The 27,249-nt window shown below is 39.8% G+C and overlaps 4 protein-coding genes across 10 annotated transcripts in view; 2 read left to right on the top strand and 2 right to left on the bottom strand.

Annotated features, from left to right (window-relative positions):
- The window catches only part of dnm2a (dynamin 2a), a 30,499-nt gene extending 21,697 nt beyond the window's left edge, over positions 1 to 8,802 (top strand). For 4 of the 5 annotated variants that reach the window (XM_008295119.1, XM_008295120.1, XM_008295122.1 and 1 more), the window contains 6 exons: positions 1,012 to 1,121; positions 1,273 to 1,384; positions 2,060 to 2,224; positions 3,700 to 3,923; positions 4,032 to 4,295; positions 4,621 to 7,102. In XM_008295119.1, coding sequence (XP_008293341.1) covers positions 1,012 to 1,121; positions 1,273 to 1,384; positions 2,060 to 2,224; positions 3,700 to 3,923; positions 4,032 to 4,295; positions 4,621 to 4,693 — 948 coding nt within the window. In that variant the 3' untranslated portion in view covers positions 4,694 to 7,102. Of the gene's footprint in view, positions 1 to 1,011; positions 1,122 to 1,272; positions 1,385 to 2,059; positions 2,225 to 3,699; positions 3,924 to 4,031; positions 4,296 to 4,620; positions 7,103 to 7,877 lie in introns of those variants that run through there. The other variant, XM_008295121.1, reaches the window with a different exon arrangement.
- Positions 8,654 to 11,677, bottom strand: LOC103367171 (transmembrane emp24 domain-containing protein 1). Its single transcript, XM_008295118.1, has 4 exons — positions 11,467 to 11,677; positions 10,165 to 10,262; positions 9,525 to 9,711; positions 8,654 to 9,364 (listed from the first exon to the last, which is right to left on the bottom strand). Exons 1-4 carry the CDS (start codon positions 11,659 to 11,661, stop codon positions 9,146 to 9,148), a joined length of 699 nt encoding a protein of 232 aa, XP_008293340.1. The 5' UTR covers positions 11,662 to 11,677; the 3' UTR covers positions 8,654 to 9,145.
- On the top strand, positions 11,157 to 18,007 carry tnfsf14 (TNF superfamily member 14). 2 transcript variants are annotated; one of them, XM_008295117.1, is made up of 5 exons: positions 11,157 to 11,163; positions 15,032 to 15,308; positions 16,716 to 16,749; positions 16,837 to 16,911; positions 17,096 to 18,007. In XM_008295117.1, the coding sequence occupies exons 2-5, from the start codon at positions 15,084 to 15,086 to the stop codon at positions 17,479 to 17,481; spliced, it is 720 nt and encodes a 239-aa protein (XP_008293339.1). In that variant the 5' UTR covers positions 11,157 to 11,163; positions 15,032 to 15,083; the 3' UTR covers positions 17,482 to 18,007. The 2 variants fall into 2 exon arrangements, with proteins under 2 accessions (XP_008293339.1, XP_008293338.1); XM_008295116.1 differs by lacking the exon at positions 11,157 to 11,163 and adding an exon at positions 14,776 to 14,878.
- Positions 18,008 to 21,922: 3,915 nt separating this feature from the next.
- On the bottom strand, positions 21,923 to 24,474 carry LOC103367173 (uncharacterized). Of its 2 annotated transcripts, XM_008295125.1 has the most exons (4): positions 24,067 to 24,472; positions 23,420 to 23,485; positions 22,878 to 22,941; positions 21,923 to 22,689 (listed from the first exon to the last, which is right to left on the bottom strand). In XM_008295125.1, the coding sequence occupies exons 1-4, from the start codon at positions 24,181 to 24,183 to the stop codon at positions 22,328 to 22,330; spliced, it is 609 nt and encodes a 202-aa protein (XP_008293347.1). In that variant the 5' UTR covers positions 24,184 to 24,472; the 3' UTR covers positions 21,923 to 22,327. The 2 variants fall into 2 exon arrangements, with proteins under 2 accessions (XP_008293347.1, XP_008293348.1); XM_008295126.1 differs by lacking the exon at positions 23,420 to 23,485 and having other exon boundaries at positions 24,067 to 24,474.
- Positions 24,475 to 27,249: the final 2,775 nt, after the last annotated feature.

The following is a 27,249-nucleotide window of genomic DNA, read 5'->3' on the forward strand; positions in this document are numbered from 1 at the left end:
CCTTTGTGCGTGTGTATTCGTGGTGAGGGCGGGGGATTGTGTAGAACTGTGGGTGATGTAACTGTTGGGCCTGCGCCGCGCTCTGTGTTACTGCAGACGTAAATGCTTCCAGATGTCTCTGCTCAACAGTGAAAGCTGGCACCCCATCCCCCTAGAACTCCCTCACGCTCCTCCTTTTCTTCCTCTCCTCCTCCTCGCCCTCATCATGCATTTCTCCGTCTCACCAGCTTGGTGGTCGTCAACACAGAGGAAATGCATTCCACCATGTCTGCTCACTGGTGACATGAAGTGTTGTAGCTACAATCGTTGGTTTTCATCCACATTAACACCATGCAGTTGCAATAAAAACTGTTCAGCCATACTGAGTATGTAAGCGTGGCACCCTATAGGCTTCCTGATCATCTGGAGTTTTAATAACCAACATCTGTATGGGTTGAGCGACGTAATCAAACTGAAAATGAAAATATTTATATTCTCAGTTTGTCATAGCACTGAATTGCAACTCTTCCATGGGATTGTTAGGAAGCAGTTGCAGCATTGGAGCCAGCGACAACTATGAGAGGGAAGCTTTTCCAAAGACTGAACAGGCCTAAAAGAGAAGTCACAAGCTTGTGGGAAACTAGCGGAAACATGTATTTAAAGTTATGAAGTACAAAGGATGCTCTGTAAAAAATGCAGTCTTTGGGTGTTGTATAATTTTGTTTATAAACCTCTTATGAGGAGAACAGTTTATTCATCTGCGGTAATATTAGTAGGCTCAACCAAAATCCAAAATGACTCGGATATGCATTATTGCATTTTCTCTGTTTGTTTGCCAAGGCTTAAGTTGACATGTTTTCATGAAATACAAATCACAACATCAGTTGACTGCATCTGTATATACAGTACCTTCCATTATGCACATAGAATGTTTCTCTGTTGTATGTTCTACGTTTCAGGGTTGTCTATTGTTGTTTTTTTTTGTTGTGTGCCTGCTGTAAAATCACATTGCTTCTGTCTATCTCATGCTAGGAAAAAGAGAAAAAGTACATGTTGCCTTTGGACAACCTGAAGATCAGAGATGTTGAGAAAGGCTTTATGTCCACAAAGCATATCTTCGCAATCTTCAACACTGAACAGAGGTCAGGGTTATGCTGTAAAGCAGACATGTTTTTGTAGATATCTGTGAATGCCTTTCCTATCTTTATGGATTTGTATGCCTGCATTTCCTTGCATTTTGAAGTAAGCCTTCACACACAAGCAGCTATGTTTATCTATTATTTATCTGTACAGGAACGTGTACAAGGATCTTCGCCAAGTAGAACTGGCCTGTGATTCTCAAGAGGATGTGGATAGCTGGAAAGCATCATTCCTCAGGGCAGGAGTTTATCCAGAGAAGGACCAGGTCTGTGGCATTTGTATTACACTAAAAAGTCATAAATTAGTCAACATGTCATGAGCTATTAACACAGTATCATTATAATCATAATTTTCATGTCAGGTTGTCCCATCAAGATCGGGATCTGTTTCCCCAGAGAGACCTGAACAAACATGCATAATTAGACGAGGCCACAATAGGCGACTTGACACAGCACAACCAAGGGCAGATATCCACAAGAATTAGCAAAAGCAATTGCAAGGGTCATAACCACAATTAATTTAACAAAAAAAATGACAGAAACAGATACAATATTCATAAATAACATCAAATAATGAAGCTTGAAAGCCTTCTCCAAGGAGTATGAAAGAAATCCAGCTTGAGGGCAGCTTACAGTCTATTCTGTTTAAAATGTGCCTAGAAACATGAAGCCAGTTACACCAATTGTAGTGTAAATAATACCTGATGAGGTGTTGGACACACAAACTCATAAACCTCTGCTTTTCTGTTTTCACTCTTTTTTTTTTTCTTTTTTTTTCTTTTACCTTTATTTTACCATCTAAGTTAATTGAGAAAAAACATTGTCCTTTTCCGACAATGGTCATAATTGCTACTTCTACAGAGAGCAGCTATGAAGACATATGATATATTTATGCTTCATCTTTGCTGTTGTGTTTGTTTATTGTTGCTGCTGTTGTCAAGGTGGAGAATGAAGAGGCTGCCCCTGCAGACACATTCTCTATGGATCCTCAGTTGGAACGGCAGGTGGAAACCATCCGCAACTTGGTGGATTCGTACATCGGCATCATCAACAAATCCATCAGAGACCTTGTGCCCAAGACCATCATGCATCTCATGATCAACAGTGTGAGTTCAGCAGTCCTCAGCAGCAGACATTAAGGGCACAGTTATGGTCTCTCAGAAGTAGTTTAGAAACAGAAGATATGTGCTCCAACCCCAGTGGAAGTCCCACCATTATAGCGAGTGGGGAAAGCGTGTTGTTTCAAAATAAGGATAATTGCACACACTGTCTCCAGGGGTGCATTGATAGTGTTGCGTTGGTCTGTGTACGTGAAAAGTGCCACACATAGTTGAGTGACAAATGGAAAAATAGAGCTAGAAAATGAAGCACAAGACTTAGCTCCTCTCTCACCACCGCGCTGCTGCCCAATCCAAGCATGTAGTAGATATCAATGTCAGATAATCGGTTTTGGGAAGCTACAGAAAATGTTTGACACAGCAATCCTCTATATCATGTCAGAAAGGTGTAGCGTTTCCAGTACTGTCCAGCCATCTGAAATGCAGTTTAGGCTGTGCATAAATGCTGCTTTACAGACAGTGTATTTCACTTATAGAGAATTTACAGGAAAGAAGGCACTTGAGCTGTGACAGCCACTTTGTGTATCGCCAAGTACATCCCAGTACTGTTTAGGGGTTAAAATGTATCTTCTCACACTTAAGATTATGTGCCACATTAAAATAAAGAAGTAGCTGTGTCTCTGCCTTAACACTGCAAGTGAGAACATCCAATTTTGCAATTTTGTCCTAAACAGTGAATATTGCAGTTCTGCATGATGCCCACCCTGCATACAGGATAAAGTACATTTTTGTAAAATCTCTCTAAGTGTGGATTGATGGATGCCATTTGCAAGGTTGCTATTTGCTAATTGCTCGTTATGTTGCTATTATTCAGCACAGTCAGAGATCATAGCTGAAATTAAATAGGTCATTTCATGGTATTTAAGGTATAAATGCCATTGCACCGTGGAGCTTCGGAGAATAGTGTTTAATTTCCTTGTTCATTTTAGTGGCAGTGTTGGTCGTGTATTTTATGTTGACACAAGATCATAAACTTGAAGACACTAATTAACAGAATTTATGATGCATGCTCACAGTGCCTCATCCGCTGTCTATTCATTATGCTTTATTGTTCTAGTGAGCTCACTTGCTGTTTTCTAGCAATTCAGCAGCTACACGCAAACACACACACAACCAGCACTTGGATCACTGTCCCCTATTTTTCATATATTTTGTTTGAAGCTGATGTGTCACCAGTGTGCAGATTATTTTTGCTCTTGTAGTTGATTAATTTCCTTCCTTCCTTTCTTACCCTTAGCCCTTTACCTTTTTCAGCCACATATCACAACTTATGAACCTTGTGATCATTTCACTTTTGGCTACAGCTGCTTAAATTCTTTAATTGTTTAGTCAGTGTAAGTTGCCACCATCAGTGTTTTAAATGAAATGAAATGAATGAAATGAAAAATACTTTATTTATACCAGAAGGGAAATTCAGTAGGAATTAATTAAGGATCAATTAAGGAATCTAAACTTCCCTTTAGGCAAAGGATTTCATCCACTCAGAGCTACTGGCCTACCTCTATTCATCTGGAGACCAGAACAGCCTCATGGAGGAGTCAGCTGACCAGGCCCAGCGTAGGGACGAAATGTTGCGCATGTATCATGCGCTCAAGGAGGCACTGCTCATTATTGGCGACATCAGCGCCAACACGATCACCACCCCTGTACCACCACCTGTAAATGACTCCTGGATGCAGGAAGCCAGGTAAGGGTTTGCAAGCTGTGAATGCAGTAGCTGGGACACATAGTATCTAATCACACATGTGAATGTTTTGCTTGATGTCAGTATAAATTTGTAATGTCTTTCTCGCAGCCCAACCCCTCAGCGCAGGCCACCTCCTGCAGCAGCTCCACCTCACAGCCGTCCACCTGCTGTTAGGGGTGCAACACCAGGACCACCCATGAACCCTTCCCCTGCCTTTGGAGCTCCGCTTAATCCTTCTCCTGCCTTTGGTGCGCCCCCAATCCCCTCTCGCCCAGGACCACCTATCAATGCCTTTAACAGCAGTCAGGATCCCTTCAGTGCACCCCCACAGATCCCTTCCCGGCCAGCCCGCATCCCACCAGGTGTACCCAGGTACGGCTTACTTTGATGATGTGATTATCCATCACTGAAGTGCATATTCTGTATTTTATTGCAGTGTGTTTGTATTGTTTTGTCACCAACATCTCATCATCCTCTTTCTTTCAAAAGTTACAGGCATCATTTTTCAGTTTTCACTCTCACCAGTTTTGCCGTCTGTGTGCCAAGCTATTGTTTCTGTATAATCATTCTCTTCCCAGTCTGGGTTTTCTCTGTCTCACACTTCCTCTGTCTTCACCTTCTGGGATATTTGGTTTCTTCACTGTCCCTTTGTGAGCACGTCTCACCCCTTGTCTTGTATCTTCTCTCCTCGTTGCAGCCGAAGACCTCCTGGTGCTCCCTCTCACCGGCCCACCATTATCCGCCCTGCAGAGCCCTCCCTGCTAGACTAGACCTGTGGCCAAGCCCACCTAAGCGTGTGTGTTTGTGTGTGGATGTGTGTGTCTGCACACTATAGGCCAGAGGCGGGGGCTTGAGGGGAGGGGCTGACTGATAGTGGCGCATAACATGCATTGTCCAGCTGTATTGATATGCCTATTCAAGCAATGTTGATAAGCTGCTAATACTGTCTTCGTGAGTGCACATGAAAGAATCCCGTAACCACTTGAATATTACATTTGACAGAGATAGAAGATAAAATGAAACCCAGCTGATTTTTGTGATGCATTAAGCCTCCATCAGTAGGCGATTATGTGTCAAATTCAGTAGGTTTGTTTCCTACACAGTTTATTTCCTCGCAAGGTTCCTGGCAGAAATGCATAAATAACTTATGAACTGGTACAAGCCGGCTTCCTCTCCCCTCCCTCCACCTTTGTAAACTGGCCCAGACGCTCAAATCTAGATCTCTCTGTAATATACACACTTAACCTGTTGTTAATGTTTTACTGGGTTTTCATATCCTAACTGATTTCATACTGAAAAACAATAGCTTATTATCACTGTTGTTATTTTGGTGGTGTCGATTCTCTCTTCTTCTTCTTCTTTTTTTTTTTTTTTCCTCCTTGTTATTTTATTTGAGTGACTTTGTCCTTTTTAATGACCGTTATAAATGTAGCTTTAAAATGAAATCCTAATCACAGCAGAGACGAAGCATAAAAAGACACAGGGCAGGGTTGCATGAGCCTGAGAGAGCAGCTTCAGCTCCTCCTCTCTTAATTATCCCTCTGTAATGAAAAGATGTCAACCAGATTGACCATTATGATCCAAGCACTTCTAACCATCTAGCCTTACAACAAGCCACTTATACCAGGGATGTTGTCCGTTACCAGAACACTATGCACAAAAAACCCAGGAGAGGGAGAGTAAGACGGACTGAAGGCTGTCTGCACTTTGTGGGAAGCTTTCTCCACTAATTATGAAATGTTAAAACCTTGAATTTTAATCCCTTTATTCTCAGTTAAATCTAATGAGGCCTACTGCCTTCAAGTAGACTTTGTTAACTCCTGGATTAGCCGATTCAAACAGAACAAAGCATATAGTGTTTTTTTTTTTTTTTTGTGAGCTGATAAAACTTGGTGAAGCGGTGGGGTGTGTAGATGAGGACGGATCTGTGTTTTAGAGTCTAAAGATGGTTTCACGCATAGAGGAGATGTCACATCTCTTTCTAGACGTAATTTTCAAGGACATCTGTTGTTGCTTTCAGTTCTGCTTCCATGCTTTAAAAATATCATTGTATATAGTTGGCCGATACTGAGGAGTTGCCTTGTATCTCATTTTATCGCAGGATTGGGGGAAAAAAACAAACATTCTATTGACTATAATCAAGCATCCAACTGTAGACATCAAAATAAAGGAAGCACTAACAACGTCATTTCATAGATTAGACTTCAGCGTAGGGAAAAAGAGATTGGTCATCTCCTCATGCATTATTTATAACCAGGGCATTTGTCATTTCTTTTGATGTTTTTTTTTCTTGCAATTGTATCAGCTCTGTACAACTGTATTGTACTCAGCTCCCCCGCTTCTCCTGGATTATAATTTGGGTATGTGCTACAGGGATTAGCTGTCTAAACATGTCGGAGCATACTTGGGTCTTGGCATACACAGCTGTGATTATTTGCTGATGAATATGTTTTGATTGCTCTTTGAGGGTATTTGACCATTTCAAACAAATTTTCTTCAACATTTTTAGGCATTTAGTGGGAAATGTATTAAGGTGGGAGTGAGGTTGGGCTACTTGGATGTTTTTTTTTGTTTTTGGTTTGATCAGTAGTGGGTGGTGGGAGTTGTGGTGTATGAAGGCACATCCTGTCTAGAGAAGCTCCCCCAGCTTTCCTCTGTATAGAGGTTGGAGAATTAATCAGCCAACCTGAAACGATTTTTAAAAATGTGTAGACAACTGAAATTGTCCCAACATACACAGGTTCTTGAGACAGTATGTGCTTTTTCTTCCTTTTCTCCGGGTTTGGCTTTCAGTGACAGTGCCAGAAAAACATTTCACATTAATTCTTCCACAAACACAAAAGTTTGTCAGACCTCTTATTGGCTGGAGTTTTTTCGAGATTCCTGCATGCCTGTCACTTCAGCCTGCCCTTGAGAAGCCCAGACTGTAAATCCCCTGTCATACATTAGGCTGTGGGAATACTGCCTTTCTCCCTAATGGATGTACCCTGCCTCCTTCCTCTTTCCCTCCCCTCTCTGGATCTGGAGTCGGAAACCAACCTGCAGGAATCTTTCTGTTTTGCAAGCCCTTGTCAAGTGCCTCTGTAGCAATTAATTGATTTGAATAAACATCATAAACTGATTTAGAAAGGAGAGTAAATAAAGAGGTGTTGTGTACAATAAAGGGACTGGCTCTGGTGGTTGGTGTCTCCTTGTGTCCAGTGTGATCCACCCTCTCTTTTCTTTTCCTCAGATAATGTCGAGCCCCTCCTGGTTTTCCTCTCTCGTTTCCTCTCTTTACATCTAAACCCATGCAAGGGGCTATAAATCCACACATGTTCCTATGGCAACCCTCTATTTGCAGACTGCCCACTTTACAGAGACATTGCACAAACAGTGGTCTTTACTATCAGTACGTGCGATTTCACACATGTAATATGATGGAAAAAAAATACCACGTCTTAGTAAAAGTAGCCTTTTATCAATATGTTTCTGCATAAATTAAATCAGCACTTATTAAAAAGACTTGACCTGCCCTTGTAAAGCTTTTAGTCAAGCTTAAGTGTTGTCTTACAGCAGTGAATCAAAGCAGATTTAATGTGACTTTGACATTCACCAACAGGAGTCAACTCTTAAATGTCAAAGTGGGAAGAGATGTACTTTAATGCAATGTTCTAAGATAAAACATGGCAACTTCCAAAGGGGTGTGAATATTTTAATATGCTCCGTATAGCTCTTTCCCAGTTTTTTAAAACACTCAACCTGCAAAAATACGCTCTTTTAAAATATATACATTTGATTCTGACTCTTTCTGTCTGAGCTGCAACATTAATGAATAATTCCAGTCCATGTGTCTTTCCTCTAGCTGGACTTTGCCGCAACACGATTATTCTCACTCCACCAATGGCTACATCGTGTTTCTTTACACTAGTCACAAGGATAAGAGATTAATGTTGGTTGATTGTTCCTGAACAGGCGCCCAGCTCCCCGTCGAAACCAGTGGTGACCTTGACCAGCCCACAGTCTACGTGAAATGACGTCAATCTATGGCAACAATGGAAACAGAAGACCTACCTACATGTTTTTATTTTTGTTCATCCACACAGATAGGCTCCAACGCAACTGTTACAGGCATTCGTTTGTAATGTGATACTATCAATGAAACTGAAGAGTTCAGACTGAGAGGCGTTAAGTTATTTTGTCTGTAGTGAATGTTGTTTAGCAATAGCTCTGGACTCCAAATGTGTTACAGTCAAACTGAAGTCGAGTGAAAACTTAAATTTATGTTTTATATTCTACTTTACAGTAACCCAGAAGACAAGAAATGTTATTTCAGATAATGTGTGATTTTAAAAATGAAGATAGAAAATGAGTTTATGATACAGCAAGAGATTTTATTGTATTGTTGCCATGTTACAGTTTCATAATTACAAAGAAGAAGAAAAAAGCCTCTACTGGAAATCATTTACGACAGAACATGTCATTGGGTCAAAGCACAGTGATGGTGATTGAAGTGTACTTTTTTTTGGTCTACTGTGTTCATTGTGCAGTTGTAAGAAACAAGTGACGTACGTGATGCATTCAAATAACAAAGAAACTGCAATAACACCAAAGCCAAAACTAACCTGGCTGTTTGCATGACATCATTGTTTTCTGCCTATTTAACCTCCAAATGGAGAAATTAATCAGGGAAATTGTTTTTATGTAAGTGCAAATACATGTGTTTTTGTCACAGTAAATAATTTAGATGGGATTTTTTATTTTGTTTTATTTTTTAAAGCCTGTAGCTCAGTAGTGGAATATTATGTAGGTTTGTTTGGCTGCTGGTTTGATAAGAACATAGCCTAGAGTTTTATAAAAGACTGTCATGAAATTCAATAAAACAACATTTGAGAGAAAACAGCTGTGGCTGTCTACTTTCCATAATGACATTATTACTAAATATTAATGTTGCAAGTAGTTTGTATATAATTATGTATGTACAGTGTGTATCTGTGTGCACATATTACAGTACTGTGAATGTGATTTCAGGGGTTGATGTGAAAGCAGAAAGTGCAATTCTAAAAATATGGCTGCAATAGGGGAAAACTAGCAAAAGCATGCATGAGCTCCAAAAAGTGTAAATCATCTCCTAAAAATCAGCACACACAGCACACTTCAGTGGAGTGTTTTCTGTTTAATGTGTGAGAGTGTTCAGGTTCTGCACTGTGGTGGCTGAAGGTAATAAACTAGTTCTGTAGTTACTATGTGCTGACTCGCTTGGTGTCATTAAAAAGCTGTCTCAAAGTGTAAATCTGAGTGACAGCAACAGTGAGCATGACCAACAGGTTTACACAGGACCAGAAGGACACTCGCCACAGGTTGTCCTCCAGGAGATAGCGGTCCCTCGTCTCAAAGGCCCGCAGCGCAGCCAGGACCTGACGGCTCTTCTCCAGGTGCCGGCGCACAGAGTCCATTTTCACCTGGAAGACAAAGATGGAAGACATCACTGGTATGTGCAGACAACAACAATAACAACAACAACAAAACAAATCAAAGAATGACAGCAGATAATTAAAGCATTGTTTGGATGGGAATAATAGATGCAGTAAATGAAATTGTCTTTTGTTTTTCCCTTCTCACCCTGATGTCCTCCAGTTTGTACTCCACCACGGTCTCTGTCATAGCAATGTCCGCCCACTCCTCCCGGCCTCCGCCTGTGCTACTCTGACTATTAATGATCACCTCAAAGAACACCATCTTCTCTGACAGCTTGCTGAAGCTGTTGTCAAAACACAGCCGGTAGTCTCCCTCCTCTGTGGGTTCCACCCTGCGGGAAATAAAAATATCACATTATGAAGACAGGGGACAGCTGCTCTTGACAATAAGACAGTTGAAATTACTCAATCCAATGTTTCATGGATCTCCTTGTGATAAATGTTTCTAAAACTACATAGTGTTCCGTATGGACATTTAGAAAGGAAAGGGAGCGACAATCTGAAATTCAGTGGAAGAAAAGTAGCCAAACCTTTGCCTCTTTTTAGTTCACACTCCATGTTTTTGCTTTACTGAATTTCTTGTTCCTGATTAAAGCTACTCCTGGTCATATAATACCTTTGGTGTTGCCTTAATCTTCCATCTAGCTTCATCATCAGGTTGACATTTAACTCTGCCCAATGCTTTGGTATGACCAGATCCCTCTATTAACAGGCACTGACAAACTGTAACTGGGGGCAGTGAGGTGAGCATTGCATCAAAAATGAAGATGTAGAAGGTGACCCACATGTGGATGCCATCTGAACTCCGTAAGTCAGAAACCAGCTGGTATCCGCTGGGTGAGATGAGGACAAAACCAACAACCAGACTTGACCCCGCTATCACCTGTAAAACAAACAGGGATTAGGGGACGGTGATGCAGGTTATACAGGCTTCAAGTCACGGTCAGAATTTCTCACATATCCACTATTATCTTGGCATTTTTATTCCACTCATGCACCTTACTTCTCGAGTTTTATTCAGACTATTTGGGCAAAAGGCTGCCTCAAAATCAAATGAAAGCCCTGATAGTACACTGAGCAACAACCTAGCTCGGGGTATATGTGTGTGCAATTTATTTCTCTATCCATTTAGCCTGCAAGTAAAAAAAAACAAACAAAGAAAACAAGCACAGGGTCAGGACCCCTGGCAGGGATTTGGTATCAAGGTTTTGAGAAACAGGCCACATCAGAATTCAGTTTGAGGTGACAAGAATCTCTAATTCTCTGAAAGACTGCACAACAGACTCACAGTCTGCTCATGTATTCATGTGCTTTGTTAATTTTTTAGGTGCTGCAAAATTCTCCGAGGGCCTAGTGGCACGTCATGAAGCAGCCTGTACCTGCCTGTTGAGTGAATGAGACTTCGACTTCCACACAGTAACCCTGGAAGCATGTGTTAGCTGCCCCATTAATCCTTCAAGACTCTTCTCAGACTCTCAGAAACTGCAGGCATGTGTCAAAAAGGTGCAGCGAGAGGTGACTTCACAAGAGCACAGTCCCGCAGCAGCCATAGGGGTGCAATATGAGTGTGACTACTGTGGTGTGGGAGGAGAAGCAATGCAAATGTCACGGCCATGAAATGACTGAGGTCTATAACACATTATTGAGGACACGCTTTTGTGCTGTGTAAAAAAAAGTACAACTGGCCAAAAAAAACCCCATCAATCTGTGTTCTGTGTGTGACATTCTTTTGAAATAAATGATAGTGGCTATACAGTTTGGATGCATTTACTGTGCTTGAGCAGGTGCAGGTGCATGCTGTACTTCTACACTGTGTTTTTGAGGTATGCATAAAAGCAGATGTATGACTTTGTGTTTTTTTTTTTCTACCTCTTTGCTCTGTCTTAGTGAGCAGGTGTCTTCAGCAACACCAGTGGTTTTCTTATCTCTCTGCATACGAGACCAAAGTCCATCATCTGTTCACTTGTTTGTCAGTTAAATGTTATTCACAAACTTACATCAAGCTATTCCCAACATCAGAACACACACTGTCTCTGCGCAGACAAACACAGGAGAGACGGGCAGACGAGAGAAGAGTGTGTATTTACCTGGTATTCAACTTCCATGCTGTCATTCCTTACGGTAGTTTGGTAAAAGCACTCTGTACCGCCAGCAGGTAGCAGAAATGTAAATTCCACATCTTGATTTGGCCCCAAACCCAAAGTCAGGCCTGTTGTCAGAGTCAAACATAGCAGCAAACAGAGCTGTGCAGACGCAGTCATCATGCTCAGTTCACAGTGCATAGTCCATTCAGTCTACTTCCCCCAACTCTGGGCAACTTTCTGTTATGTTACACGCACACAATATAGCAAGGTTTCTCTGTAACGGCTTACTCTCATAGTCCTGTGGTTGGACAATAGCCAGGCAGTACAGGTTTCCTTAGTCAAAGTTGAATGAGTGGAGCCACTATCTGCGTCCAATAGCGTTCTGCAGTCTGGACTGCACACACACATTCAAAACTGAGGAGGGCTGACCAGCAGCAATATGCTCATCATGTTGTGTTTTACACCATAGGTATGAAGACCTGTGTAATTAGTGCCAAAAAAATATATGTTCCTATATTCAGCTCTTTATTCACTACTGATTTGTACTTGCATTTGATATTCTATTTTTACAGTATTAGTTTATAAAAATGCTCTACGTGTCATGCCCTTCTAAATCCTATAGATGGAGCTGGTGATAGTGGAAGATAAAAAGGAGGCCACAGGTTTGATCAATGTAAGAACATGATGCGAATATGTATAATGGTGTATGTATAAAGACTTAGATTTTTATTTTTGACCTTACAGTTTTTTCACACATTAATTTGCCACCAAATCTTCCAATATTTAAATGTTTACAAGCATATAAATATATATATTGACTACTGAGTGGCACAGGTGGGAAAAAACCAAAACCAAACAAACCACCTAGCAGATGCTAGTTGACACATCAATGGAGGCTGGATGGTTAATGCTGTAATAAAGTGGTTTGAAGTTTTCGTTAACTGAGAGTTCTTAATAGATGATGTGTTAAGCATGAACAGCAAATTTACAGTGACTCCATCATTTCATAATGATGCATTCAGCCTCACAGAGCCACCACAGGCTTCTTGGGTCATCCTAACAGTGACATATATTATGCCAAACTTGAGTTCCTGTTCGATGTCTGAGATAAGGATCAGGTAAGTGAAATATGTTGGTTTTCTTTGTTATTTTATTGATTCTTCCTGCCCTGATTTCTCTCTCACTGTTTTTGTTTGTTTGTTTGGGTTTTTTTTGTCATTGTATTAAAGCACTTCAGTTATTAGAAGTGTTACACACTTACTCTGCATTATTTGCTGCACAAAATCATTGTGAATCATGCCTTGTATCTTGATTATTTTTCAAGAATGGGAGGTTGTCCATTGTTATGCTGTAGCGGCCTTTGTTTACAATCCCTTTTATACACATCACTTAAAACAAATGTGATTTTCGAAGAGATGTTTTATTGAGAGTAGGAAGAATATGAATACATTACAAATGAACTAGAACCTTAAGTAGTTTACGATGGTGAAAATGGAAACAGAAGCCTCTGTTAAAGGAATTAACGGAATTACAATTTGTCCTCGTAGGAAACATCCAATACAAGGTCAGCAATGAGAAACAGGGCAAGAGTCCTCCTCAGTGCACCATCTTGCTACTCGGAGGTGTTTTTTTTAACTCTTCCTATCATATCATGCTTGTCAGGTTTGAATTCAGTTTATTCAGCCTTGCCCCCCTACTGTACAACCACACCGTCGTGAAAAAATGTGTCCATCCCATAGTAACATATCTGAACAAGCACATGCTGGTCTACGCAGAATGTCTACATATAGAGACGAGATACTCAAACAAATGACAAATCAACATTTTGTAGTTATGCTCATATTTTCAATAAAGAAATGTTTTAAAAAATAAACAATAAACAGAGCAGTCACATGGAAAAGTAAACACGCTAATACATTTATCACATCTTAGAATCCACAATACGAGAATCAGGGCTTCCAGATTAGCTGCCACTGATTAAAGGTTTCTTACGAACCTGCCCGATTTAAACCTCTGACATGGAGAATCTGGTTTTCTCTGTATGACTGAAGTGTGAGGTGTCATCACGCCGAGGTCAAAAGGTTGTGAATCAGGGATTCAGAACGAAGTCAGTTAAAATAATTCATTTCCGTGTAAGGACAATAATCTAAGCTTCCCAATGAGCAGGTAGTTGAAGACAGTTTAATCAAAGATCGTGTTGTTTGGCTAACAGTAGACATGTTTGGTACAAATCGAACACAGGTTTTTAGGAGAAGAACCCAATACCAGATGTAAATCTTGTATTTTTGGGGTTACGAACTGGTTGAGAACTGGTCCGCTTGCAGTTATTGATTCAATTATTAATTCTACATGATACCAAAGAGGGCATGAAGAAAACATGAGGCTATCTGTCTGAAAATGAAGTGGAACAGGAAGTGGACCAATGACATCAAGATAATGACCCCAAGTGTGCTAGAAAATACCACCGGTTCAAACAGAAGGAGGGAGGGTTATGGAGTGGCGTTGTCAAACTAACCTTGTGGGGGAGATTTGAAGCATACGGTACAGGCACAAAATCCTCAAACATCTGACAACTGAATAATTTTTGCAGTAAGAAAGGTTAAAATCAGCCAACAGATGTCAAAGACTGGCAGACAGTTATGCAAGTTATTTCTGCTAAAGGGGGCAACGCTAGCTTTGGAGGTCATATATTACATGTATTGATTTCTTTTTATTGAATAAACTTTTCTTTATCTGAAGCTCTGTATCAAACAAGACCAAGTGTGTGCTTGTTTAAATATGTTGAAAAAGTTTGTTAATTATTTCTTCACACGACTGTACATTAACAGATTAGATTTAGATTCCATTTTGTTGTCAACCAATGGGATTGCTTCTTTATTAGGTGTCAGAGGAGCGTGGTGAACGGTGTCATGAATTATTAAATGTCTGCTGTATTTTCTCACGTAACCCCTGACCTCTGCCAAAGCCTTTCCTTTTGCTAAAACAGCAAAACTTCTACTGCAACTTTTCCTCATGTTTAATTAAATCTCTGATGCAAAGACACGGTTCTTTAAGGAAGTGAATCCATGTTTAGCATTTACACCCCAAATACATCCTCAGAGCTGATACTCTGGTCTGTCCCCTACAAAATAATAAGTAGTTCCGATTTGCGTATTATAACTTTTGGTCTGGGTTTGAGACAAGCCACATGTGTCGTACGTGTATGAGAGAGGAAGTGTGAATGTTGATATTTCAACATTTCTATTTCAGTGAAGTGGGAGGGTATGAAGGGGAGGTTAAAATGCATTGTGCTCCAACTTTTTCTCATCTTCCATCTTGAGATTTTACAAATGATGAATCGACTGCAACTGTGAAAAATTCAAATCATCTACAGTATCATTTTGATGTTTGCAGTTACAGCTCTTTTCTTCCAAAGGTGCTTTTGTGATACATCTCAAGATTTCTGTGTCTCAATGTATTCATCTGACTACTCGGGAGCTATCTCCACTTGAACCAACCAGAAGTGAGCCCACCCATTTTGTAGCTTTTTTCACACCTCTCTGCTCCTGCACCCTCTTTGTCTCTGCAGCCCCTTTGAAGCAACAGCCTTGACTCTTGCTAGACAGTTGCACAGTCAATCGATGTTCACTTACAGAAACAGCCCAGCAGGTAAGGCTGAGGGTGGATGCCCCTCTGTGTTTGTGGTGGACAGCCAAGCCACGCGGCCTGTTTTGCCACCGAGGCCAAACCAGGGCCGAAGGCATGGCGGGGCATGCCAGACCCTGCTGTTTATGCTGGTGAGCCTGGCGCTGTGTGGCATGGTCATCGAAGCCTGCTTCATCTACTATCTCTACCACACTGAAACTGTAAGTACTGCCTGCGTATAACACATTTTGTAATGTCATCCTGTGACTTCTTATCAAACCCAGAGTCAAATATATATATTCTGTTGTATAAAATTTCATTTGAACCCTTTTGAATCCCACTTTCATCACAAGATTTTATTCAGCTTTACCAACTTAGTCTCACTTTTAGTTGTCTTTTTTTATTAACATCGTTTATGTCGCTGTAGTTTTGCTTATCCGAGCTTTAATTAAACGCTAGTTGTAAGTATCTATAATCTGAATGCTTTCTGGTTTTTGCAGCACTTTTTTAAGGTATTATACAAATCTGTCATGATCACCAGCAATCAATCTTCAATCACAAATTGAGTTTTTGACAAGTTAACAATTGAGTGTATTTGTACCTAAACATGTATACATAAAAACGCATTTATCTGAAGTGAACTGAATCCATTCAGGTACTTTTAGAGTCAGCTCTCAAGGCAAAGATAGAAAATTACAAAAAAAAACTTAGAGCAAAAGGAGATAAAATAAAATACACACATTTACCAGTATTTGCATAACGTTTTAATGAACGTATTTCACGTAGTATGTGTGGGGAAATTATCTGCTTTGCCATTATACTTGTATTACCACAATGGAAACTTCTACTGTCCCGAAGTCTGTCTGTGAACAGAGGTTTTTCCGGTGTCATGCTAGAATTATGATGTGACCTAAAAATTGGTGCTGTTATCATACTGGGACACAAAAAGCAGCCTCACATTTTCTATAACACTTAGCACAACACAGATCAAGTTTCAGCAAACGGAAGTATTCTCGTGACACAGACAACACTATCTTCAACCACATGATCGATTGTTAGTGGGAATGTTTTTCCTAAAAAAATTGCTGATGCTGAATTTTTTTTCACTATTATGGGGAAGAGAGCAGAGTAGAGATGGAGAAGTACATTAATGTCCGGCCCATTTACAGAGAATTGACGTGGGGGATAAGGGTGTACAAGTTGATGTTCTAGGATTGTGAATGGTCACTGCTTTTACTCTCTTGCTCTGACTCAGTTTCCTTTACGGCATTGGTGCTCTTTACGAGGGCAGCAGTCACGGGCTTGTGACTTGGAGGAGGGCAGCAGGGTTTTCTTAGCAGACATATAATATACATACTTTACAAACGAGGGACGGTGGAGAGGAGGAAGTGGTGTGTTTCCTGTGATCTACCTATATGTCATTACCAGGAAGGTCGATCTGTCCTACTTTGCTCTGCAGAAAAAGTGGCCCTTACTTTCAAATTGTATGATGTGGAGATTTTTTTAAAGAGTAGTTTACATGCGATCCTATTTTTACCTTTAACTCAAATGCTTATGCACTCATTTACACACTCACAAATACAAACACACATACTCACCCAGCGAAAACGCTTTTGTTTTCATTGCAGGCCACCTCGGCATCATTTTCCAAGTTCATGGCAGGTATGTCTCAACACTTTTTAATCAAATGGTAAATATCTTCAGTTTTTTTATTCCACATTGGCAACATTATGTCTGTTCCTCTTACAGATCAAGATGCTACCGCCCCCCCTAAGCAGTCCAGTTATGAGATTCTTCCCTCCAAGCCAGTTGCACATCTGACAGGTGAAACCAACATTTCCGACGCTTCCGTTACCTTAATGTTGAATTTATAACCAAGACAGAAATTAAAGTATGATGCAGCTCTCATACGGGCGTGTAGTCACAAAGTTAGAACAGAGGCCTATTTATGATGATTCACTCTGTTTTAAAAGACTTCACATTATTGCCGTTTTTGTTTATTTTCCAGATGGACAAGATGTTGTTCATGATAAACAGGTCATGGCATGGAGCATGAAAGCAGATCCTCTCCTCTATGAAATGAAATACAATAACGGCTCTCTCATCATTCAGAAACAGGGTTACTACTATGTCTACTCCAAGGTTTTCTTCATGGACAGTGGTAACTTTCACCATTATATTAAGATGCATACTGAAAAGTACGCTGGGGGAATTATTACCCTCCTGCAAGCCAGGAAATACGCTGAAAAGTCGGACAAGGCGCGATCCAACAGCTTCCTGGGAGGAGTGTTTCACCTTTACGTGAATGATGCCATTTATGTGAATGTCAGTAGCACTGCAAAAATCGTAAAATTCAAACCATATGAGAACATCTTTGGTGCGTTCATGATATAAATATCACATTGATATTGAAAGGCTTTGACAAAGAGTAAATAAAAATGGATAAATACTCTCAGGGATTTTTGATTCTTTGTCATGAAAAAGCAGGTCGACATGGTGTGAAATCCTCTTTGTGCCTTTGCACAATATAAAGGGCAGAACTGCATAGATGGCTTATTTTCTACGGGTAAAACTCTTCAACTTTTTTTTCCCTTTTTTTAAAAATAAAACTTTTTGATATACGGAGCATTTATATTCTTACTGGTATAATTACTGTAAATTAAATCTAAATATAAAGAAATGATTTGTAACACTTGGATTTTAAAATCTCAATAAATATGTTTGTGTTTTGTACTTGCGAAGAAAAAAAAAAAGCATAAACTGTAACATTAAAAATGTCTTTTTATTCTTGCTTCAATACATTCCGCACAGTATTTATTTATTCTATCATGATAAAAAAAAAAAAAAGTGCTTTAATTCTGCAGTATACATGTACAATAATTTATGCAAAGCAGTGAAATAAACAGATCATTGTCTAAGAGTCTTGTTTGGTTTGATCTTCTCTCGTTGGTCCTGTAAGCGGGTGAATTCACTTCCTGCTGTGTCATGTGAGGCGGAGTGGTCTCAGTATCAGTAAATGTCTCACCTACTTAGTCCGACCACACGGCTCACACTGTAGAGAGGGTATTTTTACCAAAGTGACACGTAAATGTCATCATGTCAGCCACTTTTACAAGTTTACTTCAGGGTTTGGAGGGACAGCAGGTGCTGTTTGTGTCCTCCTCACATTCAGGTCAGCATTTGCATTTACATGCTACGAATTATCGTTTTCAATTCATCACCTCAGTGAAAAACAAGAAGCCTCATCACGCTAGAGCTTTTTTTCTCTCTCTCTTTTGTGTCTCTCATACAGTCCCCGCTACACTTTCCCTTCATCAGTGTCTGTTCGAAGAAGCTGCTCTTTGAAAACACCCACAGAGTTGTATATTTGTAAACTGAAGAGGAAGTGGTAGTCAGGGCCGCTGGGGGGGAGGGAGGGAGTGTCAGCGGCAGATTGCCTGACTCATTTTCCAACCCCAGACCCGGAGAGCAATGAGTGGTACAAATGTATAGTGTAGCAGGACTACTTGTTTGTGTGTTTTCTCATGTTGTGGGAACCAAAATCTGATGACATGGTGACATTAAGGAGACCTGTCTTTTCAATCAGATCTTCACAATGTAAATTGTTATTTTTTTGGAGGGAGAAGACATGTTTTTAGGGTTCGATTAGGGTTACGCAGTTTTGGTAAAGGTTAGCGTGAGTCTCTGGAAATGAATCTAAGTATTGCCCTTTGAAGTCATGGATACACAATTGTTTGTGTGTGTGTGTTGTGTACAAACAGGCGGGTGTGTAGGTTAAGTGACCACAAATTAATTTTCCCTCATGTATGTATGATAGGTTCTGTTGAAATTGGGAAAACACCTGTGAGATTGTAATCACAAGTCCAGAGTTCTACATATAGTCTGAATGCATTCGTAAGCTTATCATCTGTCAAATCCTGGCTGGTTTTCTCTCACACATTGAACAGCTTTCTTGTGTTTTCATGAATGCGTGTGTGAGTCATTATCTTCCAGCGGTGGCTGACCTCTGAGGTGTGATTGCACTAACAAACGTGGGGGAGCTGTATCAGCTGTGTGGTTGGGATTTGTGCTGGTGGTTTGCTTGTCATCATTAAACTCTAGTCTAGACATGACTTACAGGGAATTTGAGTAGGATGAGAATGCTCTATAACTGGCTATGATCTAAACCAAATTATTCACACTTCCATCTATAAAACAAACATTTTCCATACATAAAGCAGCCCTGTGTTGTCAGACAGTCATCTGCTGAGACAGAGTCAAGCTCTACTTCAGAGAAAACAGGACTACCTGTCAACCACTTGCAAGCCTTTTTTTCCACAGTGACACGACATGTGCTGCCTGCAGCGCCATAGAAGTGGCCGTGGCACATGGCAAACAGTCCACAGCTAAACACTGTCCCCTTGTGTTGGTCTCTTGAGAACAGTGGAGAGCTGATGTTTCATTTTCAAGCAATGCTTTGAGAGGATGCTGGGTTTCCATATATATATAAAAACCCCTTATGCTTATATGTAGTCTAACTTTTAATCAATGGGAAAAGTGCATTGACTAGATTTATGATGATTCATTTCTTTAAAAAAGCATCATATATGGCATAAGGGATGGAAGAGCATGTTCTTCAAAGGCTCCATGTTAAATACATGTCATAGCACAAAAGCCATGATGTCTAGGTGGAAATGATGTGAAGAGGCGACAAAAGGTTTTCACGCAAGCTGTCACACATCTGCATATGGATACCCAACTTATTGCCTTGACTCTGGGAAGTGGAAAGCAAGAGTAGGTACAAAGCAACTCATGCAGATGCCTCTAATAAGTGAAACAGAGTGGGAGGTAACAGGGTATCTGGTATCTCATCTCGGACCTCTCCTCAGGGTAACGAAAGCTGCGGTGACAGCAGCTAATACAGCGAGCAGCGAGATATGGGACTCTGTGACTGGTGTTTGGAAAAGAAGAGCTTTCAGATGAAATTCGTAACTTGGAAAATATGTCTCTTGGTGACTAATAATGACTAGTAGCATGCTCCAAGGACCTTTTCTGTAATTTAGCTCCATCAGTGTGGTGTACGTCTGTAGATGTGATGATGGATGTGTGTGTAGGATAAAAGCAACATTTTTTATTTTGCTTCGTCATGAGTCTGGAGAGGATATTCTTTGACAGCATGTGACAGGGAGGGTCCCATTTTGTATTAGCAATTCTGCGGTACCCCACTGTTACCTTATAGCCTCTCACTTTCACTTTATAACCAGGGTCTTGAAAATGACTCAGTCTGAATCACTAATTCATATTTGTAATTTCATTTACTCTGTTTAGCTCTACATCGGGACTTTTAAACACATCAAATATAATACGCAATATACAGAAAATGAGACTTCTAATTGTGACATTCTTACATTTTCATATCAGGATATATGCGGATGTAGTAAAAACTCAGAGTTAGATGTTCCACAAACAAATGCGATGTCTTTTAAGACGCAGTTCATTGAAATCTCAAGTTTCCACGACTCAGTGACAGAACTAAATATTTCTCTCAACAGCTCCTAACACATGAAACTCTCTGAATTAACCACCATGACTTATGCTTTCATGTGTGAGACCGTGATATATAACAAGTGAAGGAAATTTTGAGGTTAGTTTTGTCGAGTCACTTCCCTTTAAAATTTCGATTGTGAAAATAAAATAAGTATATAATAGGTTATGATTATCAATGAGTTCCCCACATGTGAAAGAGAATAGGAATATCATGTCTAAGCAAATAAATTATATACAGTTTTGGTCTTTTTTATTAAACAACTACATCGTTTTAAGTATTGACATCCTTGCAGTAATTAAAGAAAACACTGTACATACATTCCACTCACAATGTATGTACGCTGCACAATGTCACACAGTAACATACATTCAATATGCCGAACATCATTTTGGTGCCAACAATAAATAAATATATATTGTACAACAATTCAACATAAATATAAAATGTATACAGTACATTCAAGACACATCAAGAAATAAATCAGCAATTAGCTAGTGTGCAAATAACTCTGTTTGGTTAAAAAAAAACAAAGAAAGAAAGAAAAAACAAAAGGTTTCCGTATAATACATTCTTCCAGGTAACTATTACACACTTTAAATGTCAGAAATGTGAACAAGGAAAAAAGTTTGAACAATTAAGAAAGACTGGTTCACTCTGAAACTACAGCTTCACTCGTAGCTATTTAAGTAGCAATGAAAACTATCCAACTTGGATTTTTTTTTTAATCTAACAGGGGAAAATCCCTCCCAAACCCAGATCACACTTCATACATTATTGAATTTCCCTTCTGGGATAAATAAAAGTATTTTTCATTTTCATTTCATACTATTTCCATAGTGCTACATAGCTGAGTTTTAAAGTGTGAATCTGAAACCGTCTTCCTTTAAGCTTAATAGCAGAGAAATGGATTAGTAGAGACGTTGCAAGTGTTGAGCTGCCACATGGTGCAGTCGTCCTCGAATGTATTCATACCCTCCCGTGAAAGAAGGGAAAAAACACTGACAAAAGTAATAATAAATAAATAAAATTAATGAAAATCATCACATTGCTTTTGAATTGTGGTTCAACAGAAATATATATATAAAACAAACAAACAAATGAACAACAAAAAACCAACAACAAGCAAGCATGATGGGACACTCTCAATCTGTTGACAGGTATTTTGATTTTGGCCCACTGCTCATCAGCAAAGTGTTTACATTTTTTAAATATTCTTTTCAACCACAATAAAAAGCAATGTTTCATTTCACTAAATTATAATTTAGCAAATTTTTATTTATTATTACTTTTTTCAGTTTCTAGTTATTTGAGTGACTATTGTGAATTTTGCCTTTTCTATAATGGAAGGGTTTGAATACATTTGAGGACGACTGTATATACAGTTAATAATTGTAAATCTTGTTTTTAGGAGGATTTTTCTTTTTTTTTAGTAAATATAAGGGGCGAGGTTTTTACCTCGCCTGTGAGAAAAAAACACTCTTTTATGTTAAATCTAGCTGTTCTGTTACATTCATTCTCTGTGACGTCACACTTCTCTGACTGCAGTAAGACACTTGTGTGGTTTGCTGATCTGGTGATCAGAAGGCAAAAGCAGTTCAGTCTCAAGAGAACAATAAGTACACAGGTTGGTTACAGAGAAGGTTCCAGAGTTGGACATGCACACTGGAACATGCCAAGGATTCAGAATGCAGGCATGTGTCACCAGGACTGCATCTAAGGCCTGGCCATGTAGATGATATCGAGGTGGGTTGCAGATTCAGTGGTGTTAATACACTTGTCCGCTGGACTGATGTTGACCATCAGTGTCCCTCCTGCGGGCATCTCCTCTATCTTGCTGAGTACGCCGGTGCTGTTTGTTTTTGTGTTGATCCAACCTTCCAGAATAACTTTGTTAGTCCACTTCAGACTCACAGTGTGGTCCAAATTGTCAGACTCCTGTGTTTCTTGACATGGAATCAGTGTCACCTTAAGATTTAGAAGAAAGTATCCATCTTCCTTTATACTCAGTCTGCTTCCTGTTGCCGAGACCACGCCTGGATTTGGATTTTTTGAGCCCCATACAATTGGAATTTTGGCTGTGGAGGACAGAAAAACTGATGTTAAACTGTAAATTTGTTTTCCTAGAATTGTATTTTGGTTATCCTGTTTTGACTGAATGATGTCTGGCTCATTTTTACCCACATCTTCCGCCTTTGTCATACTTTGTAAGTACTGTATTACACACACACACACACACACACGCACACACACACAATCTCTTTACCTCCTTTAGCTGTAAAGGTGAGCATTTTGCCTCTCGGTAAGTGCAGCCTATCCTTGGAAGGGGGCTGTGGAAGGAGAAGCATGTGTATAAGTTTCAAAATGTTAATAAAATATATGGTTCCATCATGGCTCCCACTGTGACACACAGACCTGCTAAATGAAAGTTACATTTTATTTAATACGGTGATGAGACCTGCGCTTCCATCTTCAAAGTTTTCAGAAGGAAAACGAAAAGACAACTCTTTAGTTTAGTGGCATTTCCCCGAATGTGGCAATGACGTCATTGTGCTTCCTCCAAGAGGTGAGGAGAGTGGTTACACTGTGCGACTACAGTGAAAGAAATAGAAGTAGGCTGAGACAGACCTGCGTGGTCTGCAAGACATGTGTGCCTGGAATACTGGGTTTGCAAATAAGTAAGCATAAACAACTAACAACTACAACAGCTAAATCACCAAGATAATGTGTATTCAAATGGTTAGAATATATGATACAACACAGTGAGGTCAACAGCAGAAGCACAAACTCTGAAACTGGATATCTTACCGAAAGTGTACTATGTTGCTGGGATTTCATTATGTGCTCTTGTTCCACAGCGCTACTGTTCTGAGACTGAAAAAGGAAAAAAGATGCAGAAAATATGCTCAAAATAAATTGCACAAGAGGGTTTTTGAAACAAATAGGGGCTGCAATTGAAAGTTGAACCATTCAAGTTCTCTAAACAGCTTTGCTAAATTAAGCAATAATGAATGAACTTCTCTGTTTTCTAACAGACAATCAGTCACTGTCTGTCAGAGGCATTCTTCTGTAAAATATCTACTCTAGACAAACTCTGCTATTTTTTGGTGTTGGAAATGGACTGATTTACAACGCATGTTTCTACCTGAACACTATGAAAAAGCGTTACAGCGTATGGGAGATATGACGGGGTCTGTGATCAGCTGCAGACCACAGGCAGAGGTTTCTTTCTCACCTGCTGTGCTACTGTCAAAACCACATAAAAGATCAGCTGCACTGCAAAGGTAGCATTCCAGTAGTGACATTTTCTGACATACTTGTGTTAATTCAACCTAAAGTGACTGGTACTTACAAAGCTGTTGCATGAGTTTACAATGTAAAGTTTGTGTCTCATCACCATGATCTTATTTAGCATTCTGTAAAGTTCAATCTGAAACTATTTTAAGAGGTCTCACCAGGCCATTACGTCCAGCTGTGAAGAAGAGGATGGTGAACACAACCTGGAATATGGAAATGATGGTGGTCCACAACAGGAGGATGTAGACCAGGGAATGCTGGTTGGGCTGTGGCATCGTCAGTCGACAGCAGTGTTCAGAGCAGTCTGAGCCTGGGGAGCGCAAGAAGGCAAATGATAAGAAATGACGACTGCGCAGGTCCTGAGTTTCCTCTGCTGTGCACCAAAGCTAAGCTGTGTGCGCTTCCTGATGTCAGAGTGTACATGTGATGAGGATGTTTTAACGTCGACTGCGTTCTGCCGTGCCCTCGGTATCTGTATAACCAAGAAGTCCATGGTACTTTCCCCTGTTTGTGAAGGCAGACACAGCAGGCCCACATTGTATCTGCACCTGGGGCTGCCACTTCTCACTGTATAGGAGGAACAAGACTAACTAGCAGGGACAAAGGGAAGCAACAAAGAATTTTGACATAAATCTGTGCTGAAATGAATCATTTAGTTCCTTAATTATGATGTGTATATTATGCAATACAGAAAATCACTATTCTGCAGTTTTTGTTCCATATTTCCCCTTTTTTTCTCTCAATATTTGCATCAAATACAGGAGACTAAAACTACTTAACAGACTCAGAAAAACTCTGGAGGAGGATAATTTGTTACTATGGGTAAGAGTTGATTAAAACAGTTAATAACCAAATTAATTAATTTGGTATAAGGGTTTTGAAGCCGAGGGTGAAGGTAAAACGACTAACAAAAGCAGAATCTGCATACAAAGTTTATGCAAATTACACACAAACAGGAACTATTGCAAACTAAACCACATGTTGTTGAGTAAAATGTTCAGTAAACAGATATCTTCTGTGTAATGGAAAGACAGTAAGAGCAAATCAGACAAAATGTCACAGTCAAATTAGTAGTGGAACACACAAAATGTCATAAAAAGTTGTTTGTTTGCACTTCTTAAAAAATTCCCACCTGCCTCTAAATTCTGGTTGAGGTCAGTAAATGTGGTTTCACTTTCTCTGTTTGTACTTTGCCTGGGGAAACTTTCATGGCAACAAAACAGGATGGGCTTTGGTTCAGGTATGTGTCATCAGACTGAGCAGAGGACTCAAAGACAAAACGATACCTGCACTGAGATACATTTATGACTCGCAATGGTCAACTAGCACAATAACAAACGACAACATGCCTCGACTTGTCACTGACTTTCAGGCATGTGTGCACCGCAGAACAGCAGGAAAAGCACAAGAGCATTTGCATTTACGAGAGTCAGCAATATCCAGCCATATGCACGTTTAAAGCACAGCGAGAAATCTTCAGCATTTCTCGGCGTGTGATGACAAACTCGATAAAAAGCAAGGAGGAAATAAAATCATTTCAGTGCGCAGACTGCTTACTTCTGCATTTTTTTGATGATGTAATGCTTTCCGAACAAAAGAACAAAAGTCAACTGAAATGACATGGGATGAATCATAGTTTCATTTGAGAAGCACAGAGGTAAACATATTGTACAAATGTTTCAAAATAACCTTTGAGCTATGAAAAATCGAAAGGGCTGAGATGGATGTCTGTGATAATGGGATAAATTAATGTCAAAAACCGAGACACATTGTGTTAAAGAGGGATGGATGGGTGGGAGGTGATGACACCAACATGTAATTGTCATAGACAGTTTCTGAAGTAAACAAGGCAGAGACGCTGTGCAAATACAGATAGAATACAACCAATTAAAGGGCTTCATTGTATCACACAGTACACAATCACATCAGTAAAGAAGGAATAAGTGTGACTCCAGCCATTTTAGATCCACTTCTCAGTTACCACTGTTGATATACAGTGTAGTTACTTCTTGTAATTTTCTCACTCCTATTGTGGTGATTTATGGCCATCTAGTGGAGGTTAATCAATAATGCACAAAACAGAGAAAACGCCAGACTAAGAAATCATTACAACATTCTTCACCTTATGTAATAATTCTTGAAATACAGTAAAAGCAAAACTGTTGGACAGTGTGTTCTTAAAACACATGAAGCTGTGTATTATTACTGGAATAATTAGAAAACCTGAAAGATCAAACACAGGTGAAAATACTGCTTTGGTGATGTTTACAAAGCTGCTTCAAAATACATGAAAAATGACAGAGAAGAGATGATACTGCATTATTTTTCTGCTGACCCTTCTGTTATCCCTCTGTCACAGATGTAAACATCTATTGGAAAATCTGAAATGGAAAATGATCCAACATATAAAGGTTGTCTTTTTACGCTTGCTCTCCTCACTTTTTAGTCACTTTCTTTTGCTCTTTGGGGGTTCGTGTAGATATTGATCCACAAGTTTTCAGTCTTACTTCAAATTCAGAAATTCTAAACCCTTAGAAATCTAAACACAGCCATAAAAAGCAGCACTGCAGCAGGGCTTTTACTGCAAAGGAAGATATGTGATGCAAGTCTTTACCTAGACAATGAGAGTTCATCTGCTAATTTAAAAGTTGGTTTAGATCTATAATCTGAAGTTTTTGTGCTGCTTCGCTTGTAGAGCAATTGCTGGAAAAATCAATAGAAGAACTGAATCTGGAGGGAGAAAAGGGGAGGCTTAGAACTGTTTGATTAACTGTAAATCCAAGAGTGTAAGAATATCAGAGTCTGTGAATTCAAGAGTTTACCTTACAGAAGACTACGGTGTAAAGGCGATGCAGCTAATGCAGACGGAAAACAGAAAGTGGAAAACTGAGTAAGATAAAATGATTTTTAGGGTCCGAGCACCAAAGGGTGCGAAGACCCTATTGGAACTGCTCGGATTATTATTATTATTATTATTATTAGGGTCCGAGCACCAAAGGGTGCGAAGACCCTATTGGAACTGCTCGGATTATTATTACTATTCGTGCCAAAGACACGCGTTTTTGAGGCCCTAAACATACTCGAAAACTCACCAAAATTGCCATGTACATCAGACCCGGTGAAAAATTGTATAATTTGGAAGAACAACACACAACTCAATAGAAAAATTGCTCCACAGCGCCACCTTCTAAATTGTCAAAAGCACATTTGGCCTAGAGCTACGCAATTTTGTAGGCATATAGAGCAGGTCAGGATGAATAAAAAAGTCAGGCTGGGCCAAGTTGTAAAATGCAACACGGCTCAACGGCGCCGCCTACAATCTTTCCAATTGGGGCTATGGT

The sequence above is a fragment of the Stegastes partitus genome, unplaced genomic scaffold (assembly GCF_000690725.1).
Source record: "Stegastes partitus isolate 25-593 unplaced genomic scaffold, Stegastes_partitus-1.0.2 Scaffold1020, whole genome shotgun sequence".
In the NCBI taxonomy this organism is placed as follows: domain Eukaryota; kingdom Metazoa; phylum Chordata; class Actinopteri; family Pomacentridae; genus Stegastes; species Stegastes partitus.

Bases quoted from the DNA above. Each gene is read 5' to 3' on its own strand.
- LOC103367171 (XM_008295118.1), bottom strand. From the start codon at position 11,661: ATGCACTGTGAACTGAGCATGATGACTGCGTCTGCACAGCTCTGTTTG. The intron at 10,263-11,466 runs GTAAATACACAC...TTTGTTTTACAG, and splicing joins GCATGGAAGTTGAATACCAG to GTGATAGCGGGGTCAAGTCT. The intron at 9,365-9,524 runs GTGAGAAGGGAA...TTTGTCTTCCAG, and splicing joins ACAAACTGGAGGACATCAGG to GTGAAAATGGACTCTGTGCG.
- LOC103367173 (XM_008295125.1), bottom strand. From the start codon at position 24,183: ATGCCACAGCCCAACCAGCATTCCCTGGTCTACATCCTCCTGTTGTGG. The intron at 23,486-24,066 runs GTGAGACCTCTT...TTCCTTTTTCAG, and splicing joins CAGCTGGACGTAATGGCCTG to TCTCAGAACAGTAGCGCTGT. The intron at 22,942-23,419 runs GTAAGATATCCA...CTCCTTCCACAG, and splicing joins AGCAACATAGTACACTTTCG to CCCCCTTCCAAGGATAGGCT.
- tnfsf14 (XM_008295116.1), top strand. From the start codon at position 14,847: ATGTTTGCAGTTACAGCTCTTTTCTTCCAAAG. The intron at 14,879-15,031 runs GTGCTTTTGTGA...TTGTCTCTGCAG, and splicing joins ACAGCTCTTTTCTTCCAAAG to CCCCTTTGAAGCAACAGCCT. The intron at 15,309-16,715 runs GTAAGTACTGCC...TTTTCATTGCAG, and splicing joins ATCTCTACCACACTGAAACT to GCCACCTCGGCATCATTTTC.